The sequence below is a fragment of the Triturus cristatus genome, chromosome 2_1, assembly GCF_964204655.1.
Source record: "Triturus cristatus chromosome 2_1, aTriCri1.1, whole genome shotgun sequence".
Taxonomy (NCBI): Eukaryota; Metazoa; Chordata; class Amphibia; order Caudata; family Salamandridae; genus Triturus; species Triturus cristatus.
The window spans coordinates 682,075,670-682,103,283 of NC_140581.1; the positions used below are offsets into that span (position 1 = coordinate 682,075,670).

The window sequence follows — 27,614 nt, forward strand, 5'->3', positions numbered from 1 at the left end:
CTTGGATGTCGTCCAACTTTCCATGTACGAACAACACATTTTTTTGTTGTTTTTTGATTCGCCATTTAGGCTCGGCTGAGCCTTTGCAAGTTGTTACATATTTTCCCTTTTTTTTCTCTCCATCTTTTACGCAGGTTTTTCGAACTTTCACTCCCCTTTATATGGATTTACAATACAGGCCCTTGGTTCTGTCTCTGTCGAACTTGAACTCTGCGTTCCTCAATTGTATCCCTATCTGTTCATGGTCCGATCAAGGGAGGGTGTAGTGAAGACTGAGTTTCAGGTACACACATTGCTATGTTAGCATAAGCGTCTTAGAAGTTAAAACGCCATCTTGCCACTTTTGCTGCTTTTGCACACGACACTGCAAATAGATGTTATTATATGAAAACTGCTTGCTTGTCTTTGCTTCACATGGGAACGGTCTGTTCACATCCCTAGACGTGCACCGCGACCTTGGTCTGAACATTGTCTGCAGAAACAGTCGGGGCCAACAAACAATGTATGCTTTTGAATTCAGGTTGAACGGCCCACGCTCTAGCCATAACACACACACAGCTGCAAATATCTGAAACTCGAGCGCCTTTAATATTGCAGTTTGCATGCATGAGAGGAGCACTTTGGAGAAGACTTTTTCCAGACACAGAGCAAAGCTGATCCTGTGATATGATTCACCTAAGCTGATATTTACGGTATGGGGTTCCCCATTCAAACCTAGAGACCTTCTATTAGTCTAATAATACTAGCTTACTAGTGAAGGGAGGGTGGTTGTATTCCACTATCATTTGTAATATGATTTCTCCCTTCATTTTCTATGGTGTTGTAACAATGCTGATGGTTTTGTTTTTAATCATTTTTCTGCTTATGTTAGCCAAAGTACTGCATCTTAGGACACGTAGTTTATAAAATAAACGTTTTAACCTTTACTGTGTCTCTGGTTACTCTTGTTGTGGACTGATATGAGAATAATAACGAACAGGTATTTCTAATTCCCACCATTCCTGAGAGTACTCTAAGTCGCGTGTTCTGGGTTGTCTAATCATTGGTCGCTTCGAGATGATAGGGAGAGCGAATGAGACACTGATGCTAGTCGGATAGGGGTTCTGGGTACTGAGGTGAGTTTTTGGTACACCGCAATTCACTGAGGTCCTGGTTTCTTGTGCATAGTTCTGTGCATGAGCAGAATCCCTGCAACATAGGAGGCTACGTTACTGGGTGCCAAACTGTTTTTATGCATCCGAATCTAGGCAGGATACTCGAGGAATTTAACATGGGCATAGATCACTGGAGGTAACTCACATTGTCCCTGATGTTCCTAATGGATTGGGCTGCCCTAAATAAAATGATCTCCCTACCCAAATTTTTCTACATGTTGCAGAATACAACCTATGAGGTCCCAAGCTTATATTTCCAAACAGCCAATAGTGTCACAAGGTTGTTGCTAAGGGATAGAGGCACCCCTAGAATAGCACTACATACACTACCGAGATCCCCATATGACGGAGGCATAGCCTTACCAGATTTAGAACTATATTACTGAGCCTCTCACCTCATTATTAATGAATAGGCATTCATTGGCTTGCAGGAAATCTTAGTTCAAGTGGACAGGAGAGCCATGACGCTGTAGGTGAATCCCTGGGAACTAAATGGTGGTGAGGTCCTGGGTTGGAGGCCAATTCTGACTGCCAGTCATCAAGATCTAGAGGGGGCTTATTGGACATTAGGGTGGCAGGATAAAATCACATTTAAAAAAACCCTGTAGGACTCAGCCCTGATGCCAGACCTACTGACTCTAGTGGGTGTTCAGAAGTGGGCATAGTCAAACTGGGGAACGTGTGGGGCCCAGGGAGGCTATTAACATTTGACGAGCTCCAACGACAATATGATCTTCAGTTACATACAACTTAAACACTCACTGACTAAGTACAGGTCCCTCCTGGACTTGGTTGAAGATGAATCCCCTTTGGACAGCAGAGTTTTGGCAGTGCCACTGAAAAAACACACCATATCTGAAATATACAGAACGCTGATCACGAACACCCACAACTCTTTGGTGACTCTTAATTGCAAGTGGGAAGTAGACCTCAAAACACTAGAGAATGAGGACTGGAAAGAGGCCTTTAAGTACTCCAGGAAGGTAGTTATTAGAGAGGGCTTTTGACGTATACAACAAAGAAATACAGGGCCTATTTTACTAGAACGCAACTGTTCAGTGTGGAAAAGATGGCTACAGACACCTGTGTGTTAGGCTGACATTTGCCCTGATCCTGGGCCATGCTCTCTGGGAATGTCTGAAGATCAAGAGGCTTTGGTCTGGAGTCCAACAGGTATCCAAGACCCTTGGAGTGTCTCTGAGTCTCACTCCATAACTGGTAGTCCTTGGGCTATGGAAAGATCGAACATTTCTTAAATATGGTACGTTATACTGCAGTATTGCACTGATAGTAGCTAAAAGACATATTGTCCAGCTCTTTGGGATAGTGGGACAGCAACCCTACCCCACCCCACCACCCCGGTGGTGAACCGCAAGGCGTGCAGTATAGACTGGTACATGCACGCATAGGAAGTGATCTACTAGACACAGGGCTGCCCCCAAAAATACTCTCCAGATAGGGGGCAATGGGAAGAACTTAGAGACGCTGCATGAGGTTGTTCAGACCTACAATGGTGGGAATACTGCCCTGGCTCGACACCCAAGGATACTGACATGAGGATGTCTCTGTCATAACTTTGGACCAGAGTATTCTTCTCGCCTGGTTATAGAAAGGACGTATCCATTACTTGGCAAAGCCCTGCTTTATACAACTACACTGCCATTACTTGCATGTGCTATATTGTACGCTGTGTGGAGAATTCCATGTGTTCGTGTTAATGTTTACCTTTACAAGCTGAAAATAATAAAAAGAAACATAAAAACCCACTATCAAACATGTCATTAACGTGAGCATGGTTATCTCGTTTGTTAACAGCATGTAACATTTCTAGGCCCCTGCTATAAAGATCTTGCCTACCAAGGTGATCGTGTGCCATCATTTCATTGATGAATCCCCAACAAATGGCTATAGCATTTGAACAGAACCATTTAGCACCTTTTAGACGATCTTCTTGTGGTCTATCATCTAGTCTGTTATCTAGGACAACCTCTGTAATACATGCTTTTCAACAAAGAGGACTGTTTTATGAATCTATAGTGAAATGTGCTCAAACCTGTAGAAAATAGCAGCCTTCTCCAGGGATTCACGGAGATGAGTAGGTGAATGTTCAACAAATTCCTAATGATGATCAGACACTCCTTGTTACGATTGACTTAGAAGAGGAGTTAAGAATACAAAGAGGAAGCAGGTTATGGAGAAGATCTTCAGGGAGATGAAAAGGCAACCTTGAATTAATATGAAGTTCATAAAGATATTCTCAGCTAAACCCCCCCCCCCCCCCTCAATCTGATACAGTAGTTTGCTAATGAGTTTTGCATCTCTTTATGTGCAAATGAAGGTAAGAAGCGGTAATAGTTCAGGTTTGAAGTGTCAAGAATTTAGCCAAACAAATATTAAAATATTTTTTCCTGATTCAGACTATCAATAACTGACCTGACAAAAAATGCAATCAAGATTTGTTAGGATTCATAACCAGCCTGTAATTGGAGGGTGAATTCATACAGGTAGAGTAGAAATTATCTTGAAACACATTCTGCTCTAAGTGTGTCAGACATAAGATCTATACAGTGTCGGCTCCTCTCCCAAGGCTGAGGAGTGTTGTCCCACTGCGCAAAAAGGAAAAATAAAAGGACAATAACTGTTGTTAATATTGTCTGATTTTTCCCATTGCATGCAGTCAGTGGCATTGTTCAATGTGGGGTGGGGACGGCTAGAGCAGGGGAGGAATGGTGTGCACTCCCTAAGTGCGCATGAACTGTTTGACCGGCCCTGTTGGGCCGACCAAACCGTTCATGCGCTCTTTGCATGTTCCTACCAGGCTGCATTACACAGCCTGGTGGGGAACATACACAGGCTCCCTGTTCCAGTCTCAGCGCAAATCCACGGTGCTCAGACCAATCGCAACGCTGCACTGCAGCGTTGTGATTGGCCCAGGGGAACTTGTTTACCGGGTGCTTCTTGCTTCCGGCCGGACTGGAGAAAGGTAGGGGACGCATGGTAGTCGGCGGTCTTCCGTTCCGAGGTTTTTTTTTTTCTTTCTTAATTAATCCACCCCCTCTTCTGCCCACCACTCCCGTCTGGTAGCAGCCGCTACTGGATCTATACCCATTAAAAGGGGTATGGTTTTTTACAGTGAGAATTAAGGTAAAACCGTCAGGTTTCATATAGGTGATCCAATCAAAAATAAAGGTTTCATATAGGTGATCCAATCAAAAATAAAGTCAATAAGCAGGTTAAGCATTGTAGTGGTGTAAGAAAGGTATTGAAAGGGCCAAAGCCTTGGACACTAAGGGACATTTTTACCTTTTGGGATGCCAAAAGGGAATTCTGGTAGTTAGTATAACAAGCGTCTCTCCAGCAGACTGGATGTGTCAGAACTACTATTGGTCAGTGCGGGGGAACAGAATTGATGGAGTGAAGAAAGAACCACAGTCTGTGGCGAGCAGCCAACAAAATCTAGGATTTACATAACTGACACGTTTAGAGGCTAGGCGAGATGCACCAGAGGTCAGGGATGTTATACACATATGCCTACGTGCGAACTGTGGGGGAATGTAACATTTCTCAGATTGTCAGGAACTATTTTAAAAAACTAGATTGTGGGCCAGTCTCGTAAGATAACTGTCTAGGAGGTCAGCAATGGCATACAGAGTAATCATTTTGGGTAAAGGCCATCAAAAGTGGGTGAGAATAGGAGGGAAGCCCAAGTAGAAAGCATGCATATTAGTCGGCACCCTTGGGAAATGTGGGGATGTGGAGACTGGTAAGTAACACAGTACATTCACAATAAATAAAGGAACAGAAAAGGCCTGGTCTTTGGTATGAGAAAGAAAGGTCACTGTAGGGACATGGGTGGGCAGTAGAATAGACAGAGTGAGATAAACGCGCCCCATGGCTGAGCCAAAGGACAGTCTACATGAGGACACAGAAAGACGCAACATGCATAACATCTATCTCTTCAGTATGTCGATGGGCGGAAATGTCATTCACTGTAACTCAGCTCCAGTCATGTTCTCTGTGGCGTCTATATTTGGTATTTCCCTGCTGAAGCCTGAGACATTGTAGGCAACTTCTTCCTCTTAACAACAGCATGCCAATCTGCCTGATTTTTCCAGGAGTGCACCATAATTTCCAACATTTAACACGTGGTGGCTCATTTCGGTATACTTTCCAGAGTTTTAACAGCATCTCCTCATTTTATTGTTTGGTGGTGAACATGTTTGGCCCATAGGTAGATAACATACAGGACAAAATCACAAAAGGTTATGGAGACGGTAAAGCCTGTGGTACACTGAACCAACAAAATGCCACTTTTTAAAAAACATTTGTTATTAGGGTGTTATTTGTGAACTGCTTTATGATAAGGCCCACAAGATAATCAAGGGACTCCCAGATTGCTAACAGTGTGCAACAGAAACTGGCCAAAAATGAGATGAGGAGCTAGATACTTAATTCCTCGCCCTCAGTTGAACAGGGGCCTCATTAAAAAAAAAAACAAGAAAAAAAAATCGAGGCTGCCTCAGAGAAGACATTTTGGGTTAGGAGTTGGATATTACACAGATGGTCCTGCCCAAGGACCTTTGTTGCATGACCTATCTATGCTTAATTTTTGGTACAAGGTCTTTTTAGGTCTTGCCTAGGCAGCACGCATGCGCTGCTCTAGGAGGGCCTTTAGCCATCGGTCTGCTCCTTTTCCCCACACTTGTGCTTGTGCTGGCATCCACCTTGCGGGAGCAAGCAGCAGCGGGCGTGGTAATTGACAACATATGTCTCTCGCACCACCGCTGCTCACTCCCACAAGGCGGATTCCAGCACAAGCACAGCTGCTGCATTCTTTAAATTCTTTGCAGTGCAAGTGCGCGCACCACTCGCGGGATTTACAGTCCTATCTTTTTTCTCTTATCATCTTTATTAGTGCTGATTATTAGAAGGACACCTCGGTATACCTGCGCAGGGGGATTCGTGCTGTGTTCCACGATTTGGTACACATCGCTTCTGCTCAGCTGTATTAATATGTCCCTTCTGTACAAATGCGCCTCCTCTGCGCGTGCTCAGATCTGCTCATGTAAGTCGCCTACACCTTTTCTGTGTTTTTGCATATTTATACAATGCAAGCTCGACCTGAAGGTTTTATAGCGCTTTACACGAGAACATTCATATTTGTTAGGCGCGGGCAGATGAAGTTATTTGCCCAGAACCACAGGATGCTGAGTGCCCCTAGCGGGGCTTGTTTAAATTCAGCACTGTCACTGTGGTTGCCAAATAGCTCAATGTTTTCGCGTCACAACTCCCACATCTCTCACTCAGTGTACTCTGAGATTCCTCATTTTCACTGTATTTTTTACATCACAATAAGCACTCGTGCCCACTCACCCGAACTCGAACTTTCAATGTCAAGATAGAAGATCACTCTAATTTACTGCTCTCATAACAGACCCCTTGATCTCGTTGTCCTCTTACCAGATCCCTCGCATCTTCCCAGCCAATCGCCAGATTCCTCACTCGCTACCTGTCTCGTCACCATGACTCCCTCTCTCCACCCGTTCATAAAAAAACACTCAAACTCGCTTTCCTCTCACTGGGAACCTCGCATTTACTCTCGCAGTCCGGTTACCAGGTTCCTACTGACGTTGTACCTGATCACTCACTGTACCATCATTTAGTGTCCCATCATTAGAGACTTACTTCTCCCTCATGTTCATAACAGATCCTTCACACTCATTCCCACTGTCCTCTTACCAGATCACTAACTCACTCACTGCCCAAGCAGACACTGGTAAATCCTCCTGTGACCTATGTCATCAGTTCCCTTTCACACACAGCCTTCGCAGATCCCACGCATTCACTTTCCCCCTCACACCTTTTCTCACACATGCTTCTCATACAAACCCTAGCAGCGCACTTCTTGCACTAACAGCCTTCTCATTTTCACTCACACTTCACTCCCGCTTTATTTCCCTTTTGTTTTTCTGCCCCAATACTCATCCTTTGACTCATCAAACTTACTCTCCCACATTCCCTGGCCCACACACACTTCCTGCCTAACACTCCTCTTCCCCATCCCTCCCTTTCACCCTTCTGGCCCCTGTCCCTCCTCCTACACATCCCTCCCCTGCAAATCAAAGTACTTGGCTGAACTGACATGCACCCCCTCTGGCTCACACTCGCCTTCCGTGCCGCCGGAGCAGCCGTGCAGCAGGGCCAGCAGCCCCCAAATGCAGCAGTGCAGCGTGCCGTGCCAAGCTCCATAGTGCAGTGCCAAGTTCCTCGTTCTTTTTTCTCACTCACTTACCCTCATTTCCCTTTCCAGCCTCAGCCTCCCTTTTCATTCATGTGCTCCCCATTCTCTTAGCTACATTTGTCCTCCTGCACTTCCCACCTTTTCCCTGATTCAGTTCCCCTGACACCCTTGCACGCTTTCTCTCCAAACCCCAAAACATTTCTCTCCTTCCCCTCACACGTACTTTTCTTTTATACTCTTTCCCTCTCACATTTCCATCGTTCCCTTCCTAAAAGTGCCTCTCACATCCTTTCTCAGGCAGATAAAAGTTGCCAGCATTGAAAGGACAAAAAAAACTCAAGACATTATTTATTGTTAATACTTTTTTTAATATATTCGTTCAGTTGTACATAATGCTTCCTTGGTCATATATAAGGTAACAAAAATGCTTCTGACACTTCTTTACTATATCTTTTCAGCATGCTGCATACTTCTGTACAGCACAGCTTAAAGACATAGGCAAAGTCAATATCTCTGGCTAAACACTTATAAGGTCCCAAAGGCGAGACCTATTGGCTATGCAAATGCTTGTTTAAATTTATGGTGAAAAAAAAACCTGTATGATATTGTTGGTCAAATATGAAGTGGATGAAACACTCTAAAATATGGGCATCTTAAAAATGTAGTCAGCCCAACTAGTGCGTTTTGTCCCACATGGGACTTCATCAGGGCTGCACAAATGCATATAAAATAAATGTTACATATGTACATACACAAATACATAAAAATAATTTTTATATTAGCTAATTACATATAGCACTCTGAAATCTAAGTGAAGTATTTCATCATTATTAAAAACAATGTGATCATCATCTTTCATTGGTTCTGAAGCAGCAGAGGAAAATCAACAAATATATTACGTCATTGAAAACATTGTGTATAATGCATATTAATCTCAAATTTGACAGTTACCCAAATGTATTGAGCAATATAGCCATCATAATAAACAATTAAAAAAAATCTATGAACAATTCATTAATTCACTTACCCTCTGTTTGAACTCTTTTTTAAAAAATACTATACTCTTTGAAATAAATCAGGTAAATAAACTCCTTATGTATCAACACTTCCCAATCAGTGTGCATGAATGAAGAAAATCCAACACTTACAATGACAATAAATTGTATTTACCTCTATCCAATCCAAGCTGAAGAACCCCCATTAATGGAATCAGTAATACTCATTGTTCGAGGTTTATGAGCTGCAGATCACACACTGTGCATAGATCGCCATCTGGTGTTGGGCCCTGATGTTTGCACTTTGTTGTTGTATTGGAATAAGTCTTTGGACAATAGTTTGCATGGGCATCAACTCCATCTTCAGATTGTTTTTTTCCGCCATCGGGCTTGGATGTTTTCGTCGCACTCCAGTTCGGTGTCGTTACCGTTCTACCTTTCGACGCGCAATCCTTCACCCATTCTTCGGTATTGTTTTGATTGCGTTTCCCATTCGATGCGCATCTCTCCAAACGTGAATTCTTCGATTCCGGTCGTCGACGCAGGCCTTCGGGCCTAGCTGCGCCATTAGGCCTTTGGCTCAGGAAAAGGTCTCCTTTCAAAAAGTGTCCTCAATGTGGATCCAAGTTTCCACACGCCGATCTTCACGAGGTGTGTAACCTCTGCCTTTCACCCGAGCACAAGGGCAAAGACTGTCCAGCTTGTGCCTCTTTCCGCTCCAAGAAAACAATTCGGGATCGTCTAGTTCCAAGAAGCATGGCTCAATCTTCAACATCGATACCGGACGATATCTTCCAAGAAGGCATCAATGTACCGGAGCAAAGGGCAACATTAGCTCTGACGACGACTCCGACGTCAAAGACATCACTCCAGGGCAGCTGGTCGTAAGTACTGACGTCGACCCCTACCCCACACCCATTCACAAGAAGGCTTCGGTCACTCCTTCACCTTCGGGCATAGATGCACACTGGGACAAAACTTCCCACGCCCTGCCTTCAGGCTCGGCAAAGAAGTCGATACATAAGCCTTCAGGCCACTCGGGATCGAGTCAGCCTACCGTAGGTACCGAAACCCCATCCCCGGCACCAAAGAAGAAACCACTGTCTTCATCCGCACCGACACCTGGTTCCACATCGGCGCCTTCGGCACCGAAATCCGCTGGTTCGGACGTCTCAGCTCCGAAAAAATCGTCGGAACCAGCCAGAAAACCGGTTCCAAAGACCACTGATGCTCAATCTCCCTACCCCAAAAAAACATCGGAACCAAACAAGCAACCGGCTCAGAAGACCACTGGCGCTCAACCTACGGATCCGAGAAAATCAACGGAACCAAAGAAACAATCTGTTCCGAAGACCCCAACAAAACCTAGGAAAACTCCCGATTCCAAGCCTAAGGAGCAGAAAACCACTCAAAACAAAACTTGTGCCACACAAACAATCGGACCAGAATAAATCGGCACCAAAACGACACACTCCTGAGGAGGAACTTTTTCGGCCTGATCCAACCCAAAAAACTCTTGAAATAGACCCAAAGGCAGGTCAACTTATACTTAGTCTTTCCAGGAAAAGGTAAATGGACAAACCTGTACCAGCTCCACTCCCAAAGAAGAGAGACATTGCCACCTCCTCCTACACACCACATCTCTCCTATCCCATCTCCAGTACCCTCACAATCTCCACCACCACAGGATGATGAGGACACCTCCGGGGAGAAAGGGGATAATGACCCTTTAGGGGAACCTAGTCACCCTAACACCCCAGAGGGCCCATGGGAAGATTATGGCACACCCTATGTTCCTAATGTACCACAAGATGATATCTACCCATCTGGACCATCCCCTCCAAAGGACACTAAAAGGGTTCACTCAGCTCCTACACAGAGCTGCAGAATACCACGTGTGAATTTGCACCCAGACCCTGTAGAAGATGATTTCCTCATGGACACTTTTGCACCATCTCAAAGATCCACTTCCATTCTCCCAATGTTAAAAGGGGTAATCAATCAAGCTCCTGAAGTGTTTAAAGATCCTGTAAGGGCCAGAGCCAATAACCCCAGGGTGGAAAAGAAGTACAAGTCTGCCCCAGCTGTCTCGGTTTATATTAAATGGCAACTACCCTTGGATTCCTTAGTAGTCTCCAATGCCACGAAAAGAGCTAACTCCCAAACCACAGGCGATGCTCCACCTAATGATAAGGAGTCAAAACTGTTGAACGCATCTGGTAAAAGAACAGCGTCCCAAGCAGCCAACATATGGAGAATTGCCAACACACAGGCTTTCCTGGCTGGGTACGATAGGGCACACTATGACAAGCTAGAGACCCTACTACAACACCTTCCAGATCAATATAAAACAGCCAGTGATCTCATACAGGAAGGCAAACTCATAACTAATACCTCCATTCATTGCGCTCTGGATGCTGCAGACACAGCATCCCGAGCTATTAATACCAGTGTCCTTTTACGCAAACATGCGTTGCTACGCATTTCGGGCTTCAGACCCGAAGTTCAAACTACCATATTAAACCAACCGTTTGACCAGGAACACTTATTTGGGCCCAGTGTAGATTCATCTTCGGAGACGATAAAAAAAGATACTGACACTGCCAAATCAATGGGAGCTTCACAGTCGCAAGCTCCCAGAAGTTCCTTTCGTCGCTCCTCTTATAGGGGCGCCTCTAGAGGCTTTATTACTACAACCCCTCCACTTCCTACAAGAGTCCCACCCAGACCTCATCTACCAGAGGCTATTACAGAGGAGGCTACAGGGGCAATAACATCAAGGGTAGAGGCAAAACTACCAATACTCGTACTGCCTCTACACCCAAACAATGACTTCCCTCCACTACCCTCAGGCCACTCTACTCCGGTCGGGGCAAGAGTGCTACAGTTCCTACCTGTCTGGAACACCATTACCACAGACAGGTGGGTGAGACAAATCATCCAATACGGTTATTGCCTAGAACTCACTTCAACTCCCCCAAACATACCACCCAAACAGCGCCCAAGTTTAACAGAGCACTTAACGCTCTTAAAACAGGAGGTGCTTTCCCTCCTACAAAAACATGCAATAGAACCAGTTCCCCTGCATCACCAAAACACAGGGGTTTACTCCCTGTACTTTCTCATTCCAAAGAAGGACTGAACCCTGAGACCCATCTTGGACCTCGGACCATTAAACCTCTACATACAATCAGACCACTTTCATATGATTACTCTTCAACAGGTCCTTCCTCTACTCAAACTAGGCGACTTCCTTGCCACCGTAGATCTCAAGGACGCCTACTTCCACATTCCCATTCACCCTGCTCACAGGAAATATCTCCGGTTTATAATAGACGGTCAGCATTAACACTTCAAGGTTCTCCCATTTGGAGTCACCACAGCACCCAGAGTCTCCACAAAATGTCTGGCAGTGGTAGCAGCCCACTTAAGAAGACAACAAATTCATGTCTTCCCATATTTGGACGACTGGCTCATAAAAGCCAAGTTGCATACCCAGTGTGTAAATCACACACACTCACCACAATCCAACTACTTCACAACTTAGGGCTTACCATAAACCTCACAAAGTCTCACCTCCAACCGTCCCACATCCAACAATATCTAGGTGCCACAATAGACACCTCAAAAGGCCTTGCGTATCCCAGTCCAGCCAGGATAGCAAGCCTGCAAACCCTTATAACAAAATTCCAGCCGCAACATTTACTTCCAGCTCGAGTGTTCATGCAACTAATAGGGATGATGGCCTCTTGTATATTCATAGTACCTCGTGCAAAACTCCAGATGCGCCCCTTACTGGAATGCTTGGCACGTCAGTGGAACCAAGCTCAAGGTCAGCTAACAGATCTGGTGTTGGTGGACGGCTGCACACATTGCTCTCTGCAGTGGTGGAACACCCAAAACCTTTCCAAAGCACGACCGTTCATAGAGCCGGTTCCATAGATTGTGCTAACAGCAGACGCATCGCTCACCGGCTGGGGAGCTCATCTACTTCATCACACCATCCAGGGCACATGGACACCTCAGCAAAAGCTTCTCCACATCAACCATTTGGAGTTACTAGCAATCTTTCTGGCATTAAAATCATTCCAGAAACAGATATCATGCAAAGCTGTTTTAGTCCGCACGGACAATATGACAGCAATGTACTATTTACAAAAAACTGGTGAATCACTCTCTGCAGCTCTCTCAACTAGCACAGAGCATATGGAGGTGGGCTATTCCTCAAAACATATTCCTTTTAGCCCAACATCTTCCAGGAATTCAAAATCACATGGCAGATCTGTTAAGTCATCAGACACAATAGATTCACGAGTGGGAACTTCATCCACAAGTTCTTCAACCGTTTTTTCCAAATGTGGGGGCAGCCAGAGATAGATCTCTTCGTCACACATTACAACACAAAATGCCCAAGCTTCACCGCCAGATATCCACACCTATTGTCCAAAGGCAATGCGATATGGATGAATTGGGCAGGCAGATTTGCGTACGCTTCTCCGCCTCTCCCACTCATTCCATTAGTGGTGCGCAAGCTGCAACAACAGTCACTAACACTGATCCTAGTTGCTCCAACATGGGCCAGACAACCATGGTACACAACATTGCTCGAACTATCAGTAGTCCCGCACCAAAAACTACACCTCTCCCCACAGCTCTTAACACAGGACCATGGAGAGATCAGACATCCAGATCCAGCACAGCTCAACCTGGCGATCTGGCTCCTGAAGTCCTAGAATTTGGTTACCTCAATCTTCCACCTGATTGTATGAACGTTATCAAAGAGGCTAGGCGCCCCACCACAGGAGCCTGTTATGCAGCCAAGTGGAAAAGATTTGTTATATACTGTAACACCACCACCATCAATCCTTTAGATGCCTCCACTCAACACATCATATGTTACCTGCTGCATCTTCAAAGATGTAATCTAGCATACACATCAATTAGATTACATTGTGCTGCCATAGCAGCTTGCCTACAAAACAGACAACATCTGTCATTGTTCAGGGTACTTGCCATTAAAGCATTTATGGAAGGCCTCAAAAGAATAATTCCTCCCAGGGTACCACCCTCGCCAGTGTGAAATCTAAACATCGTCCTCACAAGACTAATGGGTCCTCCATTCAAACCTCTGCATAAATGCGTGCAACTATTTCTTACATGGAAAGCCGCTTTCCTTATGGCCATTACATCTCTTAGAAGAGTCAGTGAGCTACAGGCACTAACTATTCAAGAACCATTTTTACAACTCCATCATAACAAAGTGGTTCTCAGGACAAATCCCAAATTCCTTCATAAAGTTCTCTCCCTTTCACCTCAACCAATCTGTTGAGTTGCCAGTGTTCTTCTCGCAACCACAAACGGTAGCAGAAAGAGCTCTTCATACACTAGACGTAAAAAGAGCACTCCTTTACTATATTCACAGAACAAAACCTTTTTGCAAAACAAAACAACTTTTTGTATCCTTCTCACCACCACATAAAGGCAATCCCATATCAAAGTCTGGGATTGCAAGGTGGATTATGAAATGTATACAAATTTGCTATAACAGAGCAAAACGAGCACTATATTCCCCCTAAAGCCCACTCTACCCACAAAATAGGGGCTTCAATGGCATTTTTAGGGAATATTACCTTAGATGATATCTGCAAAGAGGCTATTGTGTAGATGTGCAGGCAAAACAACTAGCTAGTGTGGGCCAGGCTGTACTCAAAACACTATTTCAGACTACTGCAACAGATACTGGTGGTCGCCGCTAAGGAGGAGTACAGCTATGCAATCTATGCACAGTGTGTGATCTGCAGCTCATATGCCTCAAACGGAAAATGCTACTTACCAGTATGCATCTGTTCTTGGCATGTAGAGCTGCAGATTCACACATGCCCACCCGCCTCACCGGCTACCTTTATCCGTTCCAGTATTATCTTAATTAGATACAACATACATGGGCATCTATTTCTGTTTCTTACAAAACTCCATAATTTCCCTTCTTGGCGAAAACACAATCTGAAGATGGAGTCGATGCCCATGCGCGCTATTGTCCAAAGGAGGAGTCGCCTATCTTGTGACTTCCAAAGACTTATTTCAATACAACAACAAAGTGCAAACATCCGGGCCCAACACCAGATGGCGATCTATGCACAGTGTGTGAATCTGCAGCTCTACATGCCAAGAACAGATACATACTGGTAAGTAGCATTTTCGTTTTGTAATCACAACTCTTCTTATTTTATCACCAAATAAATAAGGATCTATGAATCTAGAGCGGGCAAGATGGTTTCAAAAACCATTTTATGTATGGTATAATTCATTCAAAAAGGAAAGTATCTCCCACCAGAGGCATAATATGATCTCCTACTTGAAGAGGCCCAAAATGATGGCAGATTGATTCTATACTCTCTATTGGTCTGAAATTTGTACGACATTTCAAATTCAAGAAGACTGCTGTACTCCTAATCACTGAGTCCATTGACTAAGTAAATTTGCTCTTAAAACTAGTATAATAAATAGACATGATTTTTCTTTCCATCAATGTCTCGTAGTACGATTCATGTAAATGTAACACCAGTTAAATCCTTTCTGGCACTGGTATTATATCCTGATGTATTGTGTCCCTCTAAATCAAACATAATAGTTGTTGCGCTCCTCTCGTAATCCACCTTTGATGATAGTACTTTTGACAAGGAGTATTCCAAGATAACCAACCTATTCTGACCACTTACCATGAATATTCTCAAAAAGCCTGTTTATAACAGTCCCATAACAGCAAAAACGTTTATAGGTTAACAATGGATATGGCCCTGTCCTGCCCATGATTTCCTATACAATCATAGATTTGTATTAACAGTAGGGATGGAAATACTGTGATCAATGGGAGAAAAAAACCCAGAAAGAGTGTATCATCTTGGAAAATAAATGGTGGTAAAATCAATGCGTGTGAATCGATAAATTGCTTAATATTTTGCTATATTCTGCCATGAACTTGTTGAAATTGTGACAGTTAACCCATGTAAATTAAATCGTTAGTAAGGTAACACTAAAAACAGAAGTACTGCTCTTGGCGTAATAGTGCTATCTTGGGACAGGTAGTTCAAAGAGGTTGCTATAGTATAGTGACACGTATTTGTACATCCAGTATAAATCCTTAACCTGTGCATCCGAAAGTAAACAATCTCTACCACTCAACACCTGAAGCAAAATCAGAATTTTAAACATATTGTATTACTAATTTAATCATGTAATGTCACATGACGCTCCTCTAGCGCCAGAGAGCTTCAACATGGATACTTTAAATTGTAACATCATGCAGAAGTAAAACCTAGTCTCCTTAAGTCATAACCTCAATAATTAACCACCCTGCACATTTGCTATGCAAACAACCTATACATAACTGAGTCAAAGATTTGGGTGTCGCAGGTTCCATCCTGCAGCAAGTTCAAACAGCCATTTTTTACATACCTACTACTAGCGTTTTTAAACCCAGAAAAATGTAGATTAGTGTTCAAAGCTGGAAATAGAAAATTGATTTAAGAAATGGCAATGAAATTCCCCCATCTTCAAGTGTATTCGCAATAATTGCAATTTAAGGGTATAGCGAAAAAATAAATGTGTATATATATATATATTAACACCCTCCAATCAAACATATAAAGTCTCCAACAATATCTAAGAACTACCAAGGCAGAACTGCCATTATTTATGTATCTATCCGGGGTGTTTTATGTGCCTAGAGAAAATCCAATATTCTCGGATGCAAATAGAAGTAGAAAATGGAAGTTACAGTTGCCACCAAATTCCACTCTCTTAAAGCGTATTGAACTTGATCGTATCTTAGGAGTAAAACAGGGTATTTATGTAATATATAGCTTCAATTATCAAACATATAGAGCAGTGGGTCCCAAACGTTTTAGAACTATGGCCAACATTTTAGAACGCTAAACGTTCCCGAGTCACCTACCATTTAATGGATACGAGGAGGAGCAATTTTTTCAATATAACTAAAGCATCTTGTAGTGATGCATTGCCATTTACACACAGCACATTTCCATAACCTATAATCATAATGTGTGGAAATCAGGTTTTTGTGAATATTTTCATTTGTGCATCACTAAATAAGATATCTTGATTTTTTTTTGCTTCGGAAACATCTGTTTCTAGCACACTAAAGAATTACAAAAAAAAAATATGCTTCATTTTTCCTTTCCTAACTTTCTTGATGAATGCATGCAGGTTTTAACATTTTGTCGTGTGTTACAACAAACATCCTAAAACCTTTCCTTTCATACTCCCTGTAGTCCAGCAACATTGTCACATAATTCACTTTAAAAACTCCTCTCACTTTGCCTTCTGAGAAAGAAAAGTAAACACCAATCCCCCAAGTTAAAATAATGAACAGCAATTTGTCAGAAGACACAGGTTGGCATGTGACCTCTTTCTTTGAAGCACTGGCAAATGGGTTAAGATAAACACAGAATTTAAAGGAACCTATATTGCTTGGACTTTGCCAACCCACCAAAAATGAGCCTACCACCCACTAGTTTTGCAGTCCCTTATGTGGTGTGCAAAAGGAGGCAAAAGCTCATTCATTCTCATCGCTGCAGTGTGGGTATGTCAAACATGGTACCCCTACTTTTGGAGGTATCCCTACATCCACATTAAAGACTGCCCTTGTTTCCAGATTTGCTCGATCAGCCTCAAGGCCATCTCCTTGATGCAAATGCCAGGTCCCTCACTCTAGCAATCTGGCACCTGAGAAGCAACTTCACAGGAAAGTATGGAGCTTTTAAGGGACAGTAGACTGCTAAATGCTAGTGAATGTTATACAGCTAAATGGAAATGCTATTTGAGCTACTGCAATGCCCAAAATGGCAATCCCCTTAAATGCACTTTACACTTGCAAACGGCCTGTTTGGCGCATATGTCCACACGTGTTCATTTATCTGCAATTTCTACATATGTTCAAAACAGAACACCAGTCATTTATTTTAAGTCTCTGACATAAAAGCTTTCATAGAAGGGTTAAACCGTGTAGTTCTTGCTCCCACGTGGGTTTCAGGGTAGTCTTTACTAGATAAATAGGTGAGCCATTTGAACTTCTCCATTCTTTCCTTCTTCAGTTCTTCTCAAGGAAAGAGTTGTCATCACTTCCCAGCTCGGAATGAGTGAACTTCAGGCTCTGTTAGGTGAAGGGCCACTCTTGCAGATTCAAAAGGATACAGTTGTACTAGGCACCACTCTTCTTTTTTTTTTACTAAAGGTGGTCTCAACTTTCTATGTCAATTAGTCTGTTGACTTATGATATTTTTCCAAAGCCTTAATCGAGGTAAGGTCTTTCAAATTTTAGATGCCAGAAGGACTCCCATGTTTTATGTAGGCCACCCACTTGCGGTCGAAAAAACAAAGCAACTATTTGTTGCTTTTGCCCCACTGCATCTTGGCAACCAGTGTTAAAGCTGGATATTTCAAGGTGGATTGTCAGGTGACTTCAACTCTGTTATGCTAAAGGTAAACTCTATCGGCTCTATTCACAGAGGTAATTTTACACATGTAAATTTACTCATGCCTAAGTGAACTACTGCACTTATTAGTAACTTTACACTATTTTGCTATTCACCTTTTAGAAGTTACTGCTAGGTGCAGTACATGTCACCTACTCCTGGTGGAGCCTCCTGCACCAGGAATTGTAAGTGTGAAGTTACTACATGGAGGCGGGGCCTCAGCCACATGGGCAGAGATCTTCCTCTATGTTTTAAAAATATAGAAATCTTTTATTGTACACTTAGGGGCCTATTAGGATGTTGGTCGTAAGGCGTCAGGCCAGAGGCCTTACGACAGACATAGTCTGTTTCAATTCCGACCGACTGATTTTGATTCAGCCAGTCCGAATTGAAACTGGCCGGTCATTCCAGCTGGCTTCTGTGGGCTCAAGGAGCCCGTTGGCCAGTCGTAACCGGCCCTTAATCCAAATAGACTGCGATTTATGCAGTGCGGATTACTATGCACAGTTTCCGGCAGGGTTTCCATGCTGGATTTTCCGACATTGTAACCCTGTCAGAAAGCGTGTTTGGGGGCCCCTAGCAGGGCCCCCTTTCCTTAGCAGCCACCGGTTGGTGGCCGAGGGAGCACCTATGGTGCCCCCCTGTTAATCCCTGCACCACGTGGCAGGCACCTTAAGGTTCTTGCCACGGTGCAGGGATTAACACCACCTCCTATTTACCTATGGTATCGTGTACTACGAGCAGTTTATGGCATTAACACATGCTCACATAGGAAGATGTCAGAATGCGATCGCAACATGTGCGGTCACATGATAATGAGGAGGTAGGGACCGCTGCCCGGAGGTTGGTCAGACTAGTTCCCGAAGACTGTCCGCCTGACATCGTAATAGGCTGCTTTATGTGGAAATACTTTTATATTTATTAATAAAAATGAAATGTTAGAGAAAAGTAACCTAATTGCCTAATAAATTATTAATTATTTCAAATATATTTATTTAATTTAAAAAAATCCCTAAAGAATTAATTAAAACAAAATTCCACCTTCATTCATTTTTGTAGCTTGAATATTTATCAAAATTTAGTAAAAGGTATGTATATTTTTTAAATACTAATAATTTAACATTTAGTGCACTTTTAATATTCAGGTAACTCAATTATTTTAAAATATAATAACTATTAATTGTATTTATCTCGTTTAAATAAATAATATGTATACATTTATTTTATAAATCAATATCATTTTATTTATTTTAATGTTATTTCCAAGGGAGTGTTATTTTCAGTCCATGCCACCATTATCTATTTAAATACTATTTCCTAGGGAGTGTTATTTTCATTCCATGCCACCATTGTTTTCCATAGCAGTACTTTTGAGTGGTCATGTCTGGTGCTGGGCTTACTCCAAGGCTGTGCTGGAGTACATTTACTACATTTATGGGGCTTTTTTAGGCCATAGTACCTTTGGAAGTGCAGTTTGTAAATAGCAGTGAGCTTCCTCCTGTGTGGATCGAGGATTTGATTTTACATGTCCCTGCCTAAACCCCTCCCATTTAGGTATAAGGATTCCCCATTTTCCAGGAAACCTCTTGCTGTCCCTCTAACATTTACTACCAAAATATAAACCTAAGCGTGTTAAGAACTTGACATTTGTGACTGAGCTTTCCACATAAAAAAGATGAGAGGTGGACATCTCTGCATGTACCTTGTGAATTATATTTTGTAGTACATGTGTAGCACTACTAAACATACTACAAAATGTGGTTTGTGAATAAGCCCCACACTGGATAGAACCCATAGCGTATATTGTGCTCACAAGAAGGGAGCCTCATGAGCGTTCCTAAGAAACATAAACATCAACAGACATATGTGAGATTGCTACTGGTCCTCATGTCATAATTTTAATAAACACTGTTATGTGGATATTCAAGCCTGGTAAGAAGTGGGGGTGGATCACGTAGTGCTAAAAACAATGTTACAGGCATCTTCTTTAGTAATTCTTAGACTACTGCTTCACACTTTGAGGACTGTTTTCAGTCTATACACGCATGTGATCTACAGCAACACATGCTTCAAATCAAAACATTACTTGCAACAATTGTTTCGCAGCCTGTAGTTTCACATGTGCCCTTCTTCCCTCCCCAGATGCAACATTGACACACTTTTCTGTACCACACACCTCGCACACACACCCATATCCTTCCAAGCAGCAGCGGCGGCCGCTCCTATCTCTACATTGCGACCAAGACCTGGAATGCCCAGCCCCTCCACCTCCACACAGCACCCTCCCTGGTGGACTTCAGAAAGAAGTTTAAGACCTGGCTTTTCGACGGAGACACAGCACCCTAAGCACCCAGATAGCTTAGGGGTGACAGTGTTGCGTTATACAAATGCCGATTGATTGATTTTAGTACACAGACTTCAAAAGCTTTACATCTTTATACATTCAGTCGCTTATTGTGGGGATAGTGCACAAACTAATGAGGTGGAATCTATGTCCTGGTGCATTAGGGATTTCCGGGGAGGCATTGTTAGTCACTTTGAAACCAAAAGCCCTTTTTCGAAGATAAACAAGTCATAAAATTCCGAATGCATCACTAGAAGGGCAAAGTATATGTAGAATATGATCTACAGCACTACAAGCTGTAAACTACTTGTTACAGTTAAGTAATGTTTTCCTCTCCAGTATTGGTATATTTTTTTAATTCCCATGCGGCCCATCTTCCTTGAGAAGTCAGTCCTTTTAAAAGAATCTAAAATGTTCTTTGAATTTAGGTAAGACAGATCATTTCTGAATTACTAGAATACTCCTATCGTCATACTGATTTTATTTTCCTCTGGTGGGCCCTCTATATATTTTTCCTATCACCATACAAAAGTCTATCATGTATATCTTTTTCCATCTGCATATAAAAGTCTTTACTACTGTACCAAGAATTTTCAGTGCGTGCAAGGGCACTTTGGTCAGTCTCGGCTCTAATACACTTTCTGCCCCAGACTTGAGTAATTGCTTATGCTTTGTTCACTCTTGTCGGGGATGATGTCTCTTCATTCTCCTTAGTGGTAAGGGTTTCTTGTTTCATTGTGTGTCCCCCCCTAAGACTGTCTTCCATTTCTGATCATCCAAAGAAGAGTACAAATCAAGAAATATTTAAAATAGGCTTGCTTTTCTTATTAAGTACTGTTTACTTCTAATTTATTGTAGTGCAAATTAAGTGATTTCTTTTTTTCTTTTTCACCAGCTACAATGTATGATTTGTACTGCAGCAATGAAGACCAGGTGTTGGACCAGCCTGAAGGACATTCTGTTGCATTCAGTGGGCACTGCCGATTCACTTTCTCATCCAGAACATTTTTAAGCTTCAAGTTCGATCATGATGCCATTATGAAATGTTTTGATCTATGACAGCAATTTTGACGCTGGACAGTGATCAAGGACTTTTGGCAGTAGTTGAGAATGGGTTTTTAAATTGCGCCTTACCTTTCTCAGGTGTTTTAAAAATGTTCAGGGATGACCCTCATTTCTTGTTGGGTTCCCTCTCAATGCAAGAGAAGTGGCGAACCTTCATATTTTTATGTTTATTGCACTGTAAATGCATACCTTTCAGTGTTTGATTCAATTGTTATTTATGAGGCATCACAAACCAATTCATTTTTTATCAATGAATTTGATTATTTAACTTTGTACTTTTTTTTTTTCTACTGTTGTTTTTTACGCTCATATGAAAAGTTTACTCCCTGGATGTATATTCAGACATCACTATGATGCTTTTTTCTTCAGTATTTAGGCACAACAGTGATAATTACAATATTTTTATTTGCGCCACATTTTGCTCTGTTGTGTACTACATGTACATTTGTTTTCACTCTGTTATCTAATCTTGTAGAAACATGTCGATGGGAGTAAAAGGTGTAGGGTTTGTGGCTGTCTCCTAAAGAAATATAATCTTGAACATTGTATTGGTCTTTTGGAAACCGGACTTTGTTTATGCCTACATAGTTTGAAATTTGCACAGTTTGTCTTTCAAGTTCTGCCAGCGCTGTTATTTGAGACCTTTACCTTCACAGTATACAGTCACTGTATTGTCTGCACGCTAATTGTTTTTTAATGTGTATTAGCATATTTTCTGACCTTGAATCCATTTGTGAGAAAGTATTTGCAGTGAGTATCAACAGGAAAACATCACCTCTTACATCCGTTCTGCTGTTAAAAAAAAAAAAGAACACAAGTAAAGAAATACAATTTTGTTGAATTGACGTTACAATGTACAAAATAGACATTTAAAAATGATAATTTAGCAATTTCTCTTCCTGTTGTGTCCTGAAGATCTGCAGAATTTTATCGTTCATTATAGTAGAGCTTCTCTCCTGTTGGCTTTTTGGTACGCAATGCACCCACAATCGTATACAAAGATTGGAAGCAAGCTCTCTTGGGGAAATCAAGGAAGAACGTCGTCTAAATGAAAAATTCCATCTGCAGCTGAACTATAAAACATTGTCAGCCTTGTACAAAACAGTTGCTGTTCTCAATGATGATTCTAATTTTTCATTTTTGTTAACAGTGGCAAACAAGATTTCAAGTAAACAATTGAACTCTATGGACATCAGCCTTTTTTAAATTTGGCATCATAATTGTTAAAGTGTTCGTTTTTTAGCGTTGTTTCAGAAGTACATTTTTGGTAGGCCTAACGAAGAGGCTGTGCCGTGTTAGCCAGAAGGATGGCATGATATGCTATAGCACCTTTTAATGGTTATTCCTGAAGTTGACGACTTTTACCAGGTTTGAGAATAATGCTAATCTTTATCTCAGTTTATACATGCAATATATTGTGTGGTATCCACAAAATGAGACACCCTCTATGCGTCTCCTCTAAATTATGCACAGCCACTCTGCACTTGATGTTTTATAGGAGACAGGGTGGAAAGTTGAATGTATTTCTGTAGAGTTTACTTTTTTTAATATAAAATAGGGAACATTATATATATATATATATATATATATATATATATATATATATATATATATATATATATATATATATATATATATATATATATATATATATATATATATATATATATATTGGAAAGAATTGCTTCCATTATACCTAGTTCCTTTGGAATTCTTAAGTTTATAAACTAATAAAGCAGACCAAGCGATGTGACATGTCACTTTGATTGTGGAGTAGTTTTCTATGTGATGGAAGTGTATTCTGCCTTACAGACTGCTCATTCTCAAGAGTAGTGCAATTGAAAAATACAGTTTGCCTTTCAACACTATATTACCTTTATTACTAGTCTTGTCACCTTGCCATTATCTTTTACTGTCCTTGGCTGTATTTTCAAGTGCAGGCTGATTAGAAAGCTGGAAAACTTGGCTATAACTGTGACCCCAAATCTGCAGACTTTTTCAGCTGTTTAAGCAACCTTTGTAAAATCCAATAGGAAGCCAATGCCGTCTACCCATTTGCAGTCAGCTGCATTTAGGGACTGGTATGAGAGAAATTAAATTAGAAAATAGCACTTGGAAGCTAAACTTGAACTTTCAGGGGTTCACAATGTGTGACCAAGATTAAAAGCTAGGGTATTTTTAATTTGTACAACCATTGATGTAGAAGTCAATATGGCTGTCGTTTGAAGAGGAATCTTCTAACCATTTTGGGGCCTAGTCATAACTATAGCATAATTAGCATGATTGCCTTTCTGTGAATTGGCAATGGGCTATGCTTGAATTCAAAGAATTGCATGTTATTGTACAGTTTCTGCCATTTATATGGCCTAACAGCACTTTCCGCAGTTAGCAAGCTTCCATACGTTCCCGGGATTAGCAACACAAACCGGATTCTATTTCTGCTTGTGATGATGTTAGGAGTATTTTGTGCTGTCTTCATCTGAGTTGGGTGGCTATGTTTTATTCATTTTGATGTGGATGCCACTCTAGAGTGCCACTCTAAAGTAAGAGCCTCCGCTGTTTTTACTTCAGGGTTAAGGCCAGAAGGCGTTTACGCATCTTCGGGATTGGAAGACCTCCATTTCCTCGCAAATGGAGATGTGTGGTAAGTATTGTTGGGGTACCGTGATAGGAAAATTATGGTATATTTGGGCTGTGTTGGGTGCGTGATAGTTCTGTCCAGTGTGTCATGTTGGATGTTAGTAGGTTTCCTTCCATGGTTTGAAGTTCTGTTGTGGGAGTCGTCATAGTCAACTTAATGGCATATATATGGGATGAGTTGGATTAATTCAAGATTTTCTGCCTTCTGTTAGACATTTGTGAGATGGTTACTGCCTGTGTTGCAGCGTTCATTAGCTTTTGGTTGCAACTATTTTGTTTCCCTCTTTTTTACGAAGCACCCACTTAAGTGAGCTCCATGTATATTTATTCCAAAAGAGCCTAGTCAACTTAGACCCAATATTTCAGACGGTGACTTGAGCAGAATCTATGCAGCATTTTAAGGCAGGGATGCTGTTGCCATTTGACCCAAGTGATGGGCTTCTGGTAAGCATATCCAATTAGATACAGTTGTCCTGACGTGTCGGCATTGTTTGTGGTACATTGTGGACTTTCCACGTGCTAGTGCTGAAAAGTCCTCATTTTATTAAAGACACACAAGTGATTATAATGCTGTTTTTCTTGCTAAAGGCTTTCAATTGTCTTGATATAAAATTCAGATTTTCCAAGTGTTAACGATGGAAAGTCTTAACTTTATTAAAGACAAAGAGGTATTATTCGACTTTTATCATAATGGATTATGATAATAATTGGTATTATATGTTCCTTCCTGTTTTTCTTGCATTATATTTATTTATTCTCTGTTGACAGCTCCACATCAGTAGTTCACCAGTCAACACTGTTACAGTGTATATCGGATAAAGAATCATAGCCTTTCCTCTGTTCCTTGTCTGCATTTTCTTCATCTTTTCCCTAGATCTACATAGACTGAACAAACCCTGCAGCATCCAGAAAGGAAGACTAATAGACACTTAAGGGGATATTTATGATGATGCACTTGAGTAGTCCGCATTTATAGTCCAGCTTGAGGGCTTGCTGGTTATTGTTGTTTGTTCTACTTGTGGATTGTTTCACCTTTACTACCTGGATACTGTGCAATTTTATATCAAGACAATTGAAAGCCTTTAAAAATAAAAAGATGCTGCTGGCCAGTCAGCCACTCTCCAAATTCTTTCTAGTCTAGTTCCTGCCCAACAGGCTTTTGGTGCCATGGCTCCTCTAGAAGAATGAGTCCCAAAGTGGTAATGTCGATGCCCGTTTGAGACTTAACCCATTTAGCCTATTTTTCTAATGTGGCTGATGATATGAAAATGAGGTTTTATGAAAGAAATGAATTGTCCAGAAGATGTTCTGAGAGAATCTGTGCAAGACTTGTATTTTTTCAAGTATCTTACAACTCACACCTTTAATTTGTTTGGAAAAGCAGGTCATTCCACTCCTGAAGAGAGTGTTTTTGTTAAAAATTGAACGAAAACTGATGGCGAAAACAGCCTGCCTGTTAGATCCAAATGGGGCTATTTATAAAGGGAACTTACTCTTGTGAGTAAATTATACATGTAAGTATACTCTTACACGTTTGAGTAACTTTGCTACTTTTGGCTGTTAACCATTTACAAGTGTACAGTTACTCAAGGGTAGACTTACAGGTCTCCGTGGCTGAAACAAACAAGCATTTGCAGTGCCATAGGTCTTGCATTTGTAAGAGTTAAAGCTATTGGTGTTGTAAATGACAATATCTTTTACCCATGTGTTTTGGTTTGGAGTGGAGGGTACGTATAAACAAGCATTTGCAATGCAAATCAGTTTCGCATTTGTGAAAGTTAGAGCTCTTGGCATTGAAAATAACAATGTTTTTTACTTTTGTTTCTTTGCTTGCAATGGAGTGATGATATTTGCATAGCGCTATTGCCATTCGTATGACCTCACTGCACTGGAGAACCAGAAAATGGAAAATGGGTTATGAGGGAGGTGAAATGAGAGTAATATGCAGGCTGAAAAACACAAAGTAACAACAACCTGGAAATAGCAAATGCTCAGAGGGAATGCAAGATTAAATAAAGCATGTGAAATGTAAGCAGGAACAACATAGTTACCTCAAAGCTTTTACACTTCTTCGGAAATCATTGAGTGTTTTTGCCTGAAAGCTAAAGAACAATACTGTAGGGGTAGAAGGGACCTGTTTCAATGTCCATTCTTATATCCTTACAAAATGTAAGCCGTATGGTTTAAAAAGAACACATCCCTGTACACAGTGGAAAACATTTTATAAACTAAAATAAGGAAAATCGTTGATAAGGATCATATTAAACATTTTCCACTGTATGCATCAACAAGGTATTGCAGTACCTCCAGGAATGGTGTACTTCCCCACCGGGGAAAAACAATGTTGTTCAAAGAAAGACAAGAAACGAAAGTAGCGCTTCACTGGCAAACTCTGTAAAGTGGCGCTAATATGTGTGGTTGTGAATAAAAACCAATCTGGCCACTTTGCAACCACTCTGTCTCGCTTCATTTAGTGTTATTTTTTATTTTACATATTTTTCTCTCCGTCCCTAGGCTGCATTTTTTAATAGAAAAATGTCTTCAAAAGACAACATTTGCAGCCAAAGTTTTTTTTTTGTTTTTTGAATCCATGTCACGGGGGAACGAATAAAGGGAGAGTAAGAATCATTTGTTGAAGCAATAGTTTTCAGCAAGTGAGGAGGAGCAAGACCGACAGAAAGAGGAGGAATAGGAGGAAGAAAGAGAGGGGCTGGGGCAGCTCCAGAACAGTAGAAGTGAACACTTGTTGAAAGAAGAGAAAGGAAAGTAGCGCCTCACTGGCAAACTTTGTAAAGTGGCACTAATGTGTTTGGCTGTGAATAAAACCAATCTAGCCACTTTTCGTATTTTTAACCTTTTTTTGTTTTTCTCCATTCCAAGATGGGACTTTGGAATAGAAAAATGTCAGAAAAATACCACATTTGCAGTCAGTGTTTTTCTTTTTTTGGATCCATTTCGCAGGGCAACAAATCTAGGAGAGAAAAGAGGTTACGAACCGTTTGTTGAAGTCATGGTTTTCATCCAGTGAGCCAAGGAGCAAACCTAATGGCATCAGATGTCCTCGTTGGAAAATGTTAGCGTGGCAAGCTGCCACTTTGGAACTGGAGAACTGCTGCTCATGCAAAGCATTCAAATACTGTCCGGTCGGGTTACCACTAAAGCTGCAAAAAAACTAACAGGAAAGCAGTGCCTCCGTTAGTAAGCGTAGATACCGAAGCGCTCCCAACTGTGCATGCATGCCCAATTACAAAGTGAATTTAAACACCGCTTCATATTAGTGCACAGAGCAGGCACACTGATTATAATACATGTCTTCGTCGCAAAATGTTGGCGCAGCGAGCTGCCACTTAGGAACTGGTGCTTATGTAAAGCACTCCAATACCTTCAGCTCGAGGTTCGCGCTACAACTGCAAAAAAACAAGCAGTGTTGTGAGGGTGCAGAACCACAGGCTGTCACTAGGTGTCTCTTGGGACCTCGTATGGCCACATATGGTACTGCATTCTGAAACATGGCAAAGCAAAGGATGTGATGCAGCAGTGAGACCTGCTGACTGGTGAGCTTGGTGAATTGGGAATCCTTGATCGAGTCTGCTGCCTGTGATAATGGGCTGATTGTTTAATGTCCTCGAGCCCATGGCTTGGCACGTTGTAGGAATAAAGGCGTTTAATGTAAAATAACCA

General features: G+C 41.7%; 1 protein-coding gene across 2 annotated transcripts in view; it reads left to right on the top strand.

The window, feature by feature from the left end:
• DCP2 (decapping mRNA 2) overlaps window positions 1-22,479 on the top strand; it is a 330,233-nt gene extending 307,754 nt beyond the window's left edge. For both annotated transcript variants that reach the window (XM_085632614.1, XM_085632615.1), the window contains one exon: window positions 21,124-22,479. In XM_085632614.1, the coding sequence (XP_085488740.1) occupies window positions 21,124-21,287 (164 nt within the window). In that variant the 3' untranslated portion in view covers window positions 21,288-22,479. The remainder of the gene's footprint in view (window positions 1-21,123) is intronic.
• Window positions 22,480-27,614: the final 5,135 nt, after the last annotated feature.